The following is a 16025-nucleotide window of genomic DNA, read 5'->3' on the forward strand; positions in this document are numbered from 1 at the left end:
ACACGATAGTCCAGTTATCTCAGTTTATCTGATCATGATGATGTGCTACGTTTGCAGCTGACATATTTGCTAAGGAATATGGGGGGGGGTTGTTGTTTGTCTCAGCAGCTACAACAATGCTACAAAATTTATGATCCCACTGTTAGCAGATCTTGACAGATTTCAGTCTTTTCTGAAATAGATAGAGCTGTGTGCCCTATTACCAACATAGTTAAAGATAGATAATAGCTGCATGGGGGTGTTAACCATGACGGCTACTCAGTACACTGGGGACAGTTTGTGATCAGGAAGTCAGAACTGACACAGGAAATTGCAGGAAGTGCCTTCTCTTGTTCACTGTATCTTATTTCCTCTTTTCAACAGTGGCGGTGGGGAAGGCTCTCTAGACAGGCTCCTCCCCTCTGTCAACACCAGCCTGTCTCCACGGAAACGAACCACCAGCCAATGCAAATCAGAGCCTCCACTGCTGCGGACCAGTAAGAGGACTATCTACACAGCCGGACGCCCACCGTGGTACAATGAACACGGGACCCAGTCCAAAGAAGCTTTTGTTATTGGTCAGTATAGTAAAGCTCTTCAGGGAAAAAACATCAGTAGGGCTATTCCTTTTGTGCTTAACCCAGGGTTATTGTCATTCTAAACCCTGCTTTTAACCCCGGGTAATGGAGCGTTTCACACTTGAAATTTAGAAGAGGGTTAGTGCTGCATTTTACCCAGGGTTTGAAACCCTGATCTGGAGCAGGGTTAGCACTGCATTTGCACTGTTAACCCGCATTGTGTACAGTGTGAAACGATGCAGTGTTAAGGCTCATTCACACCAGGAATGATAACTATAATGATAACTATATTTGCGTCCGCACTAGGGCTGCACGATTTAGAGAAAAAATCTAATTGCGATTTTTCTGGTTAAAATTGCGATTTGCGATTTAAAATGCGATTTTATAAAACATATGGGGGGGAAAATGAAAAACAATACCAGGCTAGTTTTGCTTGTTTGTAGGGCTGCACAATTTGGCCCGAAATTTTGTGCTAATATATTATTTTGACTAATTATTTTTATTATTATTATTATTATTATTATTGCTAAATACAAATATTAAACCAAATAAGAAATATTACTGTTGTAATAACTTTCATTATTAAAGTATTTAGCATTAGTATTTAATTATAAATACTAATTATAAATAATGATATTTAATTATAAATATAACATTATTATTTTCTATAATAAATAGAAAATAATACTTAAAACTTGTATGACAAAATGTGGGGTTACCTGTTAACATGCAAGCAGTATGTATGTCTATAAATCATTAGAAAGGTCTAAGGATTTATTATCAAATATTATATTATTATGATAAAAATGTGTCTCAATTTCTTTATTTTTGTCAGGAGGTATGCAAAATCAAAAATGGAGTCCATGTATGAACATGCGTGCCTCTTATGCATCCACTGTGAAAAAAAAAACCTGTACACTTATGTACGCTGGAGAAAAACATATTGATTTTATGGTTTCCCTCAAAGTTCTTTTAGAGAGAGGAATTATTTTTCCTATTTTTACCCTGAATAGTATTGAGTGAACTTTACTTGGCGCTAAACATGTCTGTTTCATACTGGATGCCGGAGGGCGCCATTGAGCAGATACTCCAAATATACGCAATATAACAAACACTGTTCCAAGAAATCCCCAGTGGGCATCATGCTATTGCTGTGACAGAATAAAAAGAAGGTAGAAATGCTTTGATTTGATTAAACACGAATAAAATAAACTGACGACAACAACAATACATGGTTTATATGTTTTCTTCAAGCCTTCTTCGGTATTTCCATAATAATAAATATTATTTATAATCCAATGCTAATCAAAATGCTTTTTCAATCATCTGACGTTATGGACATATTTATATAATTAAAAATCACAGCATTTGTGATGTCATAATCGCACTAAGCCAAATCGCGATTTCGATTCAGTTACGATTAATCGTGCAGCCATAGTCCGCATCAACGAACAATAAAGGCCTGCGCTGCAGTTTCAGTGTGTGTACATCATTTTTCTGCTGTTCTTGTTGCATTTACACGGCTGTATGTAACCAGCAGATGTCCTCAGCATGTTATGTTTTGAGTGAATAGCTAGTGTAATCGATCTAACAGTGAATTCAGCTGACGAAGTCAATATAGTGGAATAAAAACAACACCTAGTCTTTTCACTGCGACTTCAAAGGAAGCAAGACAGTGTTGTTGAAACTAGCGCTGGATACCTGGATTGATTGTTCAACAGCTAGAAATAAATTGTTCTGAAAGTGATCTCAGTGATGTAGTTTCTCTATGTTGTTATAGTTATAACTGTGGTGTGTACTCTGCTATTCTTTTATATTTAAAACAATTTTATTTTTACTATATCCTTATCATTATCTTTAGTTATCGTTCTTGGTGTGAAAGGGCCTTTAGATTGTTTCGACTAGATCAATCACATGCCTCATATTCACATGCTTTGGAAACACCGCTGTATAAACATTGGGTTATGTTTTAACGTTTGAGGTGAAAATGTCAAATGGTGACAGAAAACATGACAAAGAGACCATTTCATTCTAACCTTTGTAGTCTGAAAAGTTAATGTAGTATAAACTCTATAGTAGGCTATGGCAATATATAAAATGAGGATGTGCAATGCAAAAGCCTTTATGTAAACAGGACGCGTGCGACGCACGTCCAATCAATGAGACTGGCTCCACAAATATGCAAATAACAATGTTAATTTTAAGGAATGTACAGTGTACATGTGTTAACCTCAGGTAAATTATGAGCAGCGAGAAAACCCAGGATTCGGTTTACCCGGGGTTTAGAATCACAGAGTGTTAACTAGTTCAAGTGTGAAAAGCCCTATTGTTAACTCGTACACTATCATTATCATCGTCGACCATCGTCAAATGTCAATTTACAGGTCTTTTTTTTTTTACCCATAGGGCTTTGTGGAGGCAGTGCCTCAGGCAAAACAACAGTTGCTCGTAAAATTATCGAGGCTTTGGATGTTCCTTGGGTCGTTCTTCTGTCAATGGATTCATTCTACAAGGTAACAACTCGTCATTTCATTGTAAATCTCTCACACAATCTCTCACTACAGATATCAGTGAAAAGTTTTCTGGGAAATCACACCCATATCTGTGACAGCCCTAAGTTCTGTACACTGCAATAAAACATTTAGGGCAGGTATACTTTTTTTCTTTCAATAAGAAACGATCTTTGGCTGTGATTTATTTTCTGTTTGCTTTTGCTGACTTGTCTTTTTTGGGCAGGGTTTAGGAGAGAGGGCGTATGCTTGAAGTAAACGATAGTACAGAAATTAGCAATATGGCTATGGTTATATCCCTTTTAAACCTAATGAAATAGATGTATATTTTCTTCAATTACAATTCCATGGCAAACCTGAAGTTACACGGTACATGGAAAACTCACCCGAATCTAGTACAGAACCAATGGTTTGTTTGATATAATTAAATAAGTCTTTCAGGGTTTACAGCACACTGAGGAATGTCAGAGTAAACACCTCTCAAGGTGATGATACAGGGGGCAACTTTTTGAGCAATGTTGCCGAGCAACGTTGCTTGGGCAGTTTCCCACTGAGAATGAGCAACAAATTTATATCTAGATTCGTTAGATCGGTCGTGGGCAATTTTTTGAGATCCTCCAATCAGAATGTTAGCAGCCGATCACGTGATTGGTTCGGACATTTCAGAAAAAAATTCAAACAAGATGGCGGCCTCTCAGTGGGCAGTGGAGCGGAGAAAAGGGGTGTGAACTTATATCTTTTTACGCTAATAAGTTGTCATGCGTCAACCCAAAACAGGGAATTTACCTCATATATTGCTTAAAATAGCAACAACTGTCCGATGTAATGCGTGTAAACTGTAATTAAGCCATCGAATGTTTTCAGTTAAATACTAAAAAGACAGGGCCCATTTAATGTCTGTAGTAGCGTAGGCTGTAGGGCGTATGGCACATGAATGTAGCTTTTGACGCAATCGACGCAGGTTCGAATCTTCCTTTTGCCGAACTTGCTCTTCTCCTTTTTCCTATCAAAAATCAGATCTGAAAAGCCTTTATTTTTAATTAAAATGAAGAAAATATTTGAAAAGTTCAAAATAATAATCTAAATAAATCACTAAAATCAGATGTAGCTTTCAGGTAGCATTTTTGCTTAAAACCTAATGAAACATGCATAGATCGTAGAAAATGGCACATCATTACTTACAGTGGATGCTTCGGATATACCTCATGGAGGAACGATTTTAAAACTGCCCATTGGGGGGTGTTGAGCAAAACAAAAAGGCTACCTTGGTTCCAAATGCTGTGACTTTTGATTAAAAGTTAAAAATAAAGTGCCTAACAAGTGTTTATAATAAAGTATTTATTGGGTTGGCAATAGATTTGCTCCTCTCTGATTAGTTGCTGCCAACTGTCCGTTGCCCTAATTAGTTGCCCTGTGTCTCATCAGGTTGCCTGTTGAAGGCAACATTGCCCAGCATCTTTGCTCAAAAAGTTGTCCCATGTATCATCACCTTCAGATCCTCTCACATCAGCCAGAAGAACAGCTCAGGTGTGCTGCTCAGAAACTCAACCAGCTGTACTGTTGTATGGAGTCCAGCATGAAAACACAAGCAGTTATGTGTTTATGATGTTTGCGTAAGCTTTGTTAAACAGTCAGGAATGTGAATGACCCCGACGCTCTGTTTAGTCTGCAGAGGGATAGCGCTGTCAGGTGGATCAGAGCAGATATTCTAGACTAGTTAGGCATTTGTTTAAAATGTTTTACCAGCTGTTGTTACATATCTGAAGAGAAATAACTACATTTTGTATGAGAGGAAAAGGTGAAAGAAGTAAATGGCCTGTGAGTGTGTGTTTGCATACATGTACCTGTGTGCAAATGTTCCTCCTAAATTTAGTTCAGCTGTCCGTAGCGATGTGCCCAACCAGAGGACTTGGGTAATAATACCACACACTTCATTTACTCAGTAGTCTGGCACTGTTTCTGAATGCGGGGTGGCAAAAACATTTAACTTGTAACTTAACCCTTTAAGCCTGAAGTGTACCACCGGTACACTTGTATGAATAATAATCATATTTTTTTAAAACTACTGCCTTGATCAACTAAAAATATGTGTGTTATTAAAGCTTAGAGTTTGAACTTTACAATGAATGTAGCCAATTTGATTAACTCTTAAAGGTGCCATCAAAAGTACAAGATGTAATATAAGTCTAAGGTGTCTCCTGAATGTGTCTGTGAAGTTTCAGCTCAAAATACCCCACAGATTTTTTTTTTTTTTTTTTTTTTTTAACTGCCTATTTTGGGGCATCATTAAATATGAGCCGATTCATCTTGTGCGGCCCCTTTAAATCGCACGCTCCCGCCTACGGAGCTTGTTTATGCCTTGAACAGCAAAAACAAAGTTCAAACAGCTAATATAACCCTCAAAATGGATCTTTACAAAGTGTTCGTCATGCAGCATGTCTAATTGCGTAAGTACAGTGTTTATTTGGATGTTTACATTTGATTCTGAATGAGTTTGAGGCTGTGCTCCATGGCTAACGGGCTAATGCTACACTGTTGGAGAGATTTATAAAGAATGAAGTTGTGTTTGAATTATACAGACTGCAAGTGTTTAATAATGAAAATAGCGACGGCTCTTGTCTCTGAATACAGTAAGAAACGATGGTAACTTTAACCACATTTAACAGTACATTAGCAACATGCTAACGAAACATTTAGAAAGACAATTTACAAATATCACTAAAAATATCATGTTATCATGGATCATGTCAGTTATTATTGCTCCATCTGCCATTTTTCGCTGTTGTTCTTGCTTGATTACCTAGTCTGATGATTCACCTGTGCACAGATCCAGACGTTAATACTGCCTTGTCTAATGTCTTGATTCTTGATCATGGGCTGGCATATGCAAATATTGGGGGCGTACATATTAATGATCCTGACTGTTACGTAACAGTCGGGGTTATGTTGAGATTTTTCGTAGGTCTTTTAAACAAATGAGATTTATATAAGAAGGAGGAAACAATGGAGTTTGAGACTCACTGTATGTCATTTCCATGTACTGAACTCTTGTTATTCAACTATGCCGAGGTAAATTCAATTTTTGAATCTAGGGCACCTTTAAGTGGTGCGGAGTTATTTGCTGATAAATAAAAGAAAATTCATAATTTATGAAATACTTTTTTTATACTATGTACAGCAATGTGTCAAAAACATCATACAGATCAGATAATCATTTGTCATATGTAATTTGAAAGGTCTCACAGAGTAAAATACGACAAGCATAATTGATTTGGGCTTTGACTAAACTTGAGCAAGTCTTTGTAAGTGAAGCCACGCAAGACACATGTAAATAACATACGGATATGGCATTTATGTCACATTTTCGCTCATTTTCAAGATTAAATGAGTCCAAAATCAACATACTGTAATCCAATGCATCGATCATGAGATATTCCTCACAGAATTATGACACACAAATCACTAAAATCAGATGTAGCTTTCAGGTAGCATTTTTGCTTAAAACCTAATGAAACATGCATAGATCGTAGAAAATGGCACATCATTACTTACAGTGGATGCTTCGGATATACCTCATGGAGGAACGATTTTAAAACTGCCCATTGGGGGGTGTTGAGCAAAACAAAAAGGCTACCTTGGTTCCAAATGCTGTGACTTTTGATTACTTCATGCTATCACCACAAAATTTGATCCAGATGCAGCTCACTTGTAGGGGAAAAGATTATTCACCATAAAAGAATTGTCCTCCTACCTTATTTCCTTCCTGAGTTATTGCATGTCAGATAAGAAAGATGTGTAAAATCATAACTTTTTTTTGTCTTATCAGCAGTTTCTCAGCATGAGAATGTCAAAATATATTCAAATGTATTTATCTAAAAATTATAAGTTTTCTATCAAAAGATACCTACCTTTTGACTCTCCTTGCTATAGTTTTGAAGTTAGGAGTCTTTTGTGTATGTCACTCAGGAAAAAAAAAACAACTGCCTTCAGGCAGTGCCTTCACGGCTTAAAGGGTTAAGACAGAGAATATTTCCCTCCATGAAGATTGGAGATGTTTTAAGATGTCCTAAGTTATTACTTAAAAAATGCAGCTCATATATACTTAGTTCATGCTAGGATTAATGTACTAAATTAATATATATATATATATATATATATATATAATTATATATATATATATATATATATATATATATATATATATATATATATATATATATATAATGTATGTATTTATGTATGTGTGTATAATTTTTTTTAGCTAGCATTTACTGTTTTTATTGCCTCTACAAAATAACAATATGATTTTTTTAATGTATGTAATCAAAAATATTAAAATAAGTAATATTATGAAATATTATTACAATTTAAAACAAATTTTCTTTTTGAATATATTTTGTTTTAAAATGTAAATTATTTCTGTGATGGTAAAGCTGAATTTTCAGCATCATTACTCCAGTCATCAGTGTCACATGATCCTTCAGAAATCATTCTAATATGATGATTTGCTTGTTTTGTTTTTTTTCATGATTCTTTGATATAGCATTTATTTGAAATAGAAATCTCATTTATAAATATCTACTTAAATTGCTAAGCAATCGATACATGTCACTTTTGATGGTTATAATAATATTTAACTTTTTTATATTTTTTACAATGCTTTTGCTGTCATTTATATTGGAGTATTAAGCCACTCATGGCTGTATGTTACAGTGGCTATACTTACATGCACCAAATTTCGTCAATCAGAATGAATTGAGTCCGATTGCAGATCTGTTTACATGTACTCTAAACATTGTTATCTGATTCAAATATCCGTTTATGTGTGTTTTATATACATTCTGGTTAAAACTTTTGTGCACATGCTCTGCGTGTGATGTCATATCAATCACACTTTCGGAGACAACCATGGACGTGACACCAAAGGAGCTTATCGTTATTTTTGCCCTGTTGGCATAACACCCCTTCCAATCCGAACAAAATTTCATTCGGATCGAGCTCAGTCGGATCGATTAAGGTGTTTACATGAACGTTTTTCAATCAGATTGAGCCGTCAATCCAATTACAAGTGGATTATTTGGGTGCATGTAAATGTAGCCAGTGATTTTTATCATAGTTTACCCCTTTGTGTCATGTCTAACAGCCTGTGGTAAAACCACTGTAATGCACACTCATGGCTTATGACATTTACTAAATGCATACCAAATGTTGAGTGTCTGGCTGAAGGACAGTGAGTTCATGGATCAATCCTTGTCTGATTTGAACCCACAACCTTCCAGTTATCAGCCTTCATCTCTAACCACCAGGCCACACCACTGGCAGATATTTGAGCTGAAGTCAGAGGTGTAACCTTGGACCGTCTGCTGTGACGTCTTTCCTCCAGGTTCTGACGGCCGAACAGCAGCTGCTGGCTGCTAATAATGATTACAACTTTGACCATCCAGACGCCTTTGATTTCAGCCTGCTGGTTCACACTCTCCGCAAACTCAAGCAGGGCAAGAGCGTGAAGATCCCAGTGTATGACTTCACCACGCACGGACGGCAGAAAGAATGGGTGAGTGCAGATAGGTGTTTGTGTGTAAACGTGGGTTTAATGTTCCTCATTATTCTACTCGAATTTGCTTGAAAAGTGTCATGTTTATGTAAATTATTTGTTTGGGGAATGCATGGCTGCATGACTTTAAAATAGTTGCCTTCTCTACTACTAGAATCAAACTTGAACACATTTTAATTTTTATCTTTAATGAGTGTTTATCTGTTTGCAGAAAACGGTGTATGGGGCCAGTGTGATTATATTTGAGGGCATCATGTCATTTGCAGATAAAGAGCTGCTGAAGGTAAACAATTCAGTCTTTCATAATGTGGATATTTCCCTCCTTCTCACTGAACTGATTTGGAGCATCATCTGTCTGTTTCTCAGCTGCTGGACATGAAAATCTTTGTGGACACCGATTCTGACATCCGGCTGGTACGGAGGCTCAGGAGGGACATCACAGAGCGAGGCCGGGACATTGATGGAGTGATCAAACAATACAACAAATTTGTGAAGCCAGCCTTTGAACAATACATCGAGCCCACGATGAGACTGGCAGATATTGTGGTGCCACGTGGTGAGTGAGGCTGTTACTCCACAGTTCATACTATATTAGATTGTTTTCATATATTAATAATAAAATATTTAGTTGTAAATTAAATTCAGTTTGTTTACAAATGCCAAGCAAACTGCATTATGGGATGCCGTGTGCTCTTTGCTATATTGCACATTTTGGCAGCTGTACACAGAGTGCATATTGCATACTGTAGCAATAGTGCTAGTATGAATTAAGGTGCGTTCACGCCTTGTCGGAATTACTGTAATAACAAAGCTGAATTACACCTCGACTATGGTCTAGAACGGGTCGGCAACCCAAAATGTTCAAAGAGTCATATTGGACCAAAAAAAAATCTGTCTGGAGCCGCAAAAAATTAAAAGCCTTTATATAAGCCTTATATGAAGGCAACACAGGCTGTAAGTATATATTAGCTATATTAGCCTACTATCAAAATGACTAAGTAGGCTACAAATACATAATAAGGTATGCCCGAGGTATATATTTAAAAACTGCTGAAAGCTACAGAAAAAAGAAGCAAATGGATCGGTGCACAGAAACAGCTGGTCTCCAGCAGAGAAACAAGGATTTGCATTTATCATTTTGTGTCAAATTGTTGGATTTTGAGGTAAAATCATTCCATATATGTTGTATTGTTATATATTATGTTGACACATCATCAATTAAATATTTTCCATCTTATATTCTGCATAATTTTGTGTTTTAAAATAAACACTGACAAAAACTATACTATAAAACTATATGTTTTAGGGCTGGACGAGATATATATATATATATAAAAACATTGATATAATGATTACTCAGATTTAAACCTACCGATATTGTATTTATATAAAATATTCACAGGCAGATTTGCTTTATGTATTTCCGCGGCATAAAATCAAGCACATATGTTAAATGTCAGGAAACACGACTCCAGGCTGCATGTCAATATTCATGGATTAGGTTTATTTGACAAGTTGTAAGAAACACTTTCGAGTCCAACCTTTAGTGTAATCGTTTGTTTTACCTATGTTTTCGCAGTTTTCCCCTATTAAATCTAGTCATGACTCAGGTTCTTTTGCCACTCAGTCCAGCTGAGGGAGCGCGTTTTCGGCAGGAAAGTGATGTTGATGCCGCGCTGAAACGTGTGTCGCAGGCTATGACGCAAATCTTCGTTGATGGAAATGTTGAAATTTAATATTTATTATACACATTTTTTTCAGCATTGGAAAATGTTTAGAATGTTTGTGTCATGATTGTCCTCCTACAGAAACCATATGAAAACAAAATCCCCCCCCCATTTTCATACATTTTTGAAAAAGCTCCAGGAAGCCACTAGGGGGGTGCTAAAGAGCTGCATGCAGCTCTAGAGCCGCGAGTTGCTGACCTCCGGTCTAGAATGTGTGTTATATCTTTGTACCTGTTTGGCAAGGAAATGTTTTCTTTTGTTGTGGTCCACTCCTCATGTCCCTTCCGTTAATATGTGGTTGAATCAAGTTGCTATTTTCTAACCTTTAGAAAAATTAACTTGTGACTTAGGCCAGAGGCAGGGTTGCCAGGTTTTCCTGCCAAATTGCTACTCAAATAGCCCAATCAAGTTTTCGGGGTCTGGGTGGTAAAATCCACGTTTTTGGCAGGGTAAAATTTGCATTTCAGGGGATAAATATCATGTTATTTGGGGTCGCTTCAACCTGCGGACTTGGCATCACTGGCCGGAAGTCTAATGATTTCTGCCGTATTTGGTCCCCCTCTCTGGAATTTCCTTGAATGTATGCAGAATGTCTTCATTTTCTTTATTCTTGTTTATTTTGGTGCTATTACTCTTCACTCAATCCTTGAACTACCAGTTGATGGAAAATTGTATGATGGATGATTGATGAGACACCTGTACCACTATTTTGTTAATGTAAAGCTATAAAAAGAACAAAAAAGGAATTACCATAATAACGAGATTCACGTCCTCATAGAACCTGTAATGACTACTTGTAAACTGAGTTGTACCACCTGACTGCTGCAGATTCATTTTGCCATCTAGTGTTGCCAGAGAAACGCGAAATTCTGAGTCCGAATAGCTCAGAGTAGAATGTCACGGGTTGTCATCTCATAATTACGAACGCAGCAGTCTTATTATTGGAGACACCAAGGTCCACAGCATTGGAGAAAGAATAATGGCTAACTTGGATCATATGTCAATCACATTACATCCATTCAAAAAAAGTGTTCTGGTCTCTTTCCCTGCGTACCACTGCATTACGTTTTTATTTTTTTGTTGTTGTGGTTGTTTTTTTTTTTGTAACCTTGGAGGCTTGCCTTAAATCAGCTTTGTTAGTAATGTCCTTTTTGATTCCTGTACTTATTTCCACTTATAGGTGGCGGCAACATGGTGGCCATTGATCTTATAGTGCAGCATGTACACAGTCAGCTGGAGGAGGTAAGCACAGCAGACATATTGAGAATATTTTCATATTTAGCAGTGGACAGTACAGGAAAAGCAATAAAAAAAATAGTTGGGGTAGATGATGGTCCCAATCTGACGCACCATTTCATCATGGTGGTTCTTGGTTACTGTGAATTTCAGGTGTGTAATATCGCCCCCTTGTGGGTGACATAATTGACTTATAAACTAACTGTAGACCAGTGGTTCCACAACGTCAATTTCATATGGAGTTTAATATATAATTTAGTTTTAACCAAATATATAAATTATATATAAATAATATATTAGGGGTGGGACAGTTCAGATTACTCACGGTTTGGTTTGTATCACGGTTTCGGTACAGTTCAGTATGTGCTATGTTCAGTAAAAAATAGGACGATTGTCAAATAAAGATAACGAAAATAAAAACAAATAATCTAACTACAAGAAACAGCACAAATAAATACATGAGAACTAAGATACAAATAAAATAGACAATGCTTTACAGGTTTTTCAGGTATCTAACAGCTTTCAGGCACAGAAATTGAATAAATTAATCAAATATAAAATAACACTTCATATAAACTTCTTTGAATAGTTAAATAAAGGTGAAACGCTATTGAAGTTACAAAAGCTATTCAGTCAAGAGTGACTGTTTCGTCCATGTTCTTTTGATCATCACTGTTGTAACATATTGGGAAACTAGAATGCATATCCATCGACTGAAACATACATTAGCCGAATCAGTCTGTCTGTTTTGCACGTTGTTTTCAACAAACCATATTATAGATGCGTCGTCAGATCTGGGATGAACCACGGTGTAAGCGCATGCCAAAGGTTTTTTTTATTATTATTTTTTTTAACACTGAACCGTCCCACCCTTATTTATATATATATATATATATATATATATATATATATATATATATATATATATATATATATATATATATATATATATATATATATATATATATATAAATATATAAATATATAAATATATAAATTGGCAGTGACAACATAGATAACCATTTTTTAATCAAATTACAAATTAAATTTATTGAAAATCAACACTTAAATTATTGTTACAAAGAAAATTCTTATTCTTATATATATCCTGTATAAATCAGGAATATACAGCCTGTGTTATTTTATTATGATTATTTCATTGATCTTCATCATTTCCTCCTAAATGTTTTTTCTGTGATTTATTAGAGCGATACAATGTGTGCACACCTCATAAGAAGTAGTTTAATTAACGCTTGTGCATTTTGGATTTGGGAATGCTTTGTAGTGGACTAATATTTGACATGTCATGTGGTTTGTATCACTGACTGTAGTTTTGAACGGTAAATGATGTATCTCATTTTCAGGCCTACAGGGAATCTGCAGATTTCCATAAATTCAAACAGTCATCCTTCATAAATTTCTAGACATTTCCTAGCCTTTGCGTGTTTGTTTGTTGAATATACTTTGATTATACTTTCAGCTATCAAGAGGAATGTAATATTCTCAGCTCCTTGAAGTTATTCTATAGAATCCCACTGATTTCCTCCTAAAATCAGCTCAAAAAAGTCACTTTCAAAGCAGATTCTGTGTGGGCCTGTTCATTTTCTGTAATACTGGTGTGACACGTTTTGTTTGGCCTTGCTTCCTCACCGCACTGGATTATTCTCTCCCCCCTCCATCAATTTCTGACCCTCTTCCTCCCCCCGCGGTGGCACAGCGTGAACTCAGCGTCAGGTAGAGTAGCACTGCTCATCATCTTCTCACTTCCTGTAACTGCCTGCACAAACCACCCTTGACAGAAGTTCCCCCTCAGCACTGATCTGAGGTTAGTCCTGACAATAAAATTCAGAAATGATAATATTCAGAATGGTTACAAAAGCTGAAATTAAAAAAACTGGCCTTAGATCAGTCCACAGGGGCAACTTATACAGCTGCTTATAACTGTCCCCTTTCCAGCATGATGGAATCTTCCTCCTCCTGATCACTGCTGCACTTCCTGTAGTGACCAAAAGAGGGCAGTGTCTCTTTATGTTGACTGCTAATTGTCACATTGGCCATTATCGGCAATAGTGTGGTTCAGTTTTTAAAAAATAAATCAAATAAATTTGAATATCATGAAAACGCATCTGTAATTTTTCATCTAAACTTAAAAAAATATTTTTTTAATTTTTATTTCAATTTATTTCAGTGTTATTTTAATATTATTTATTTACTAGTATAGTGTTAATTGACGTTTTGTTTTTTATATTTTGTAGTTTTTATAGCAATTGTTAGGTAATTTTTGTTATTTTTAGTATTTTTTTTAAGTAGTTTCAATTTTAATTTTAATAATTTTTGTACTTATTTTAGTTTTGTACATGTTAAATATAAAAAAATACATTTTAATTAATTTGTATTTCATTTTATATATTTGATTTAGATTTTTTTTCAGTTGTAGGTTTAGTATTTTTTGTACTTGCGTTCAAAATTATTAAATATTTAAATATATTTAAATTTAAATATGTATTTTGTATTTTAAATTAGATTTTTATTTTAGTTTTAATAAATCTAGTACTTTATATTTATTTCAACTTTCAGTAATTTAATAGTTTTATAACAACACTGATTTAGGTTTTAATTTTTAATACTTTAGTTCAGTATAATTTTCATATTGAAATTTTTATATTATTTAATTAATTAATTTATTTATTTTGTTTGAGCCAGTAGTGTTCTTGACTAGTTTTATAAGATTTACACAAATAAGTCTAAGTAAAAAAATTTATTAACAAAAAAAGAAAGAAAATGTCCATGAGTAATAACAGGGCCCAGCTTTATTACCAGATACAGACCCACACTAATATATTCACAGCTATGATGTTGGAGAAACCAGCACTGATCAATCCGGTAATGAGCAGCAGTAAAGCATCATGGGATGGATGTCTCATCATATGATATTAGATGGGAGGATAGATGCCTTGTGCTGCAGTCAGGAGGGAGGCAGATACCTTCTGTTTTTCCATCCTTGAGTGTTTTACAGCAGACACCCTCCCTGCATGCTGTGTCTAAAAATACGTGGCTGTCTTCCTCTCCTTGACCTCTCTTTCTCTTACTTTCTCTTGCTCTTTCTTTCTTTCCCCTCTTGTTCTCTCTCTCTCTCTCTCTCTCTCTCTCTCTCTCTCTCTCTCTCTCTCTCTCTCTCTCTCTCTCTCTCTCTCTCTCTCTCTCTCTCTCTCTCTCTCTCTCTCTCTCTCTGTTCTCTGTAGCTATTGTTGAACACGGCGTCTCGCACGCAGTGAAGTTTCCTATGTCTACTACAAAGAGTTTAATTTTTCCGTTGGGCTAGAAACGACAGCAGATGAGTGTTTGTGTGAGAGAGAGAGAGAGAGAGAGAGAGAGAGGCAGAAAGGAGAGGAAGAGAGAGAGAGAAACATGAGGAAGTACAGCCCCCGACACAGGATGTAGCAGACCTTTGTGTCAGTGAGAGTGAATGAGAGGATGACAGCTACAACAGGACCCACAGCAAAACTGACATTTTTCTCAAAAAAAAAAGAAAAAAGAAAGGTGCATTTGCATGGTACTGTCAGCATTTGCACAGCTCAAAGAAGAAGTTCACGCAAACAACAACAAAAAAAGAAAATTCATAATTTATTCACTCTGTCACTCTAAACTCATATGGTTTACTTTTAGGGTGGAGTATCATTTCTCATGAGACAAATGTCACAATTCAGTATGCCATGATGCATTACAATATCATAATTGGATCATGATTGAAACTGAGAGGGAATCTGCAGTATGTGTTTTAATCTCTCTCATGCAGATCCCGTCACATCACTGGTGTCACTACACCACACTTTATTCACACAACTGGCTTCAGAAATTTCAATTGCGTTTGTGTATGTTTAAATATGGTGTGTAAATGGTACCGTTCACCCACAAATGAAACTTCTGTCATCGTTTACTCACCCTCATGTCTTTCCAAACCCAGACCTTTATCTTCGTGACACAAATTATGATCATTTTTGTCCATCTGTTGAATGTCTACAAAAGCAAAAATATCACTTTAAAAAATTAAAAAAGACATCCATATGAACAGAGCAGTGTAATCTAAGTCTTCTGAAGAGATACAAGTGCTTTATATGATGAATAGATTTAATTTAGGCTTTTATTCAGAGACCTTGATCAGCGCATATATATGTGGTAAATGGAAGTTAAACCATGTTTGCTTGACAATGATGACAACATTTTCATTTTTGGGTAGTGTTAATTTCAGTAATGAAATCTATGTCAAACCTTTTGTCGGCTACCTTTTTCTGGGAGTCGAAAAAAAGAGGAGAATTACGGTTGCGGTCACAAGTTTAAATCCCCCAATCAGAGCTTTTCTCTTAAGGCGGGTGCACACTGTGTGATTTTGGCCACGATTTGGTTGTCTGAGACAAATCCTAAAAGATTCCTATAATCCTAG

General features: G+C 35.8%; 1 protein-coding gene across 7 annotated transcripts in view; it reads left to right on the plus strand.

The window, feature by feature from the left end:
- The window catches only part of uckl1b (uridine-cytidine kinase 1-like 1b), a 48211-nt gene that overhangs the window by 17984 nt on the left and 14202 nt on the right, over positions 1 to 16025 (plus strand). For 5 of the 7 annotated variants that reach the window (XM_067370560.1, XM_067370559.1, XM_067370563.1 and 2 more), the window contains 6 exons: positions 364 to 557; positions 2964 to 3070; positions 8451 to 8621; positions 8833 to 8904; positions 8988 to 9177; positions 11529 to 11590. In XM_067370560.1, coding sequence (XP_067226661.1) covers positions 364 to 557; positions 2964 to 3070; positions 8451 to 8621; positions 8833 to 8904; positions 8988 to 9177; positions 11529 to 11590 — 796 coding nt within the window. Of the gene's footprint in view, positions 1 to 363; positions 558 to 2963; positions 3071 to 8450; positions 8622 to 8832; positions 8905 to 8987; positions 9178 to 11528; positions 11591 to 13301; positions 13319 to 16025 lie in introns of all 7 variants that reach the window. The other 2 variants (XM_067370561.1, XM_067370562.1) reach the window with 1 other exon arrangement.

Source organism: Chanodichthys erythropterus, chromosome 20 (genome assembly GCF_024489055.1).
Source record: "Chanodichthys erythropterus isolate Z2021 chromosome 20, ASM2448905v1, whole genome shotgun sequence".
NCBI classification, from domain to species: Eukaryota; Metazoa; Chordata; class Actinopteri; order Cypriniformes; family Xenocyprididae; genus Chanodichthys; species Chanodichthys erythropterus.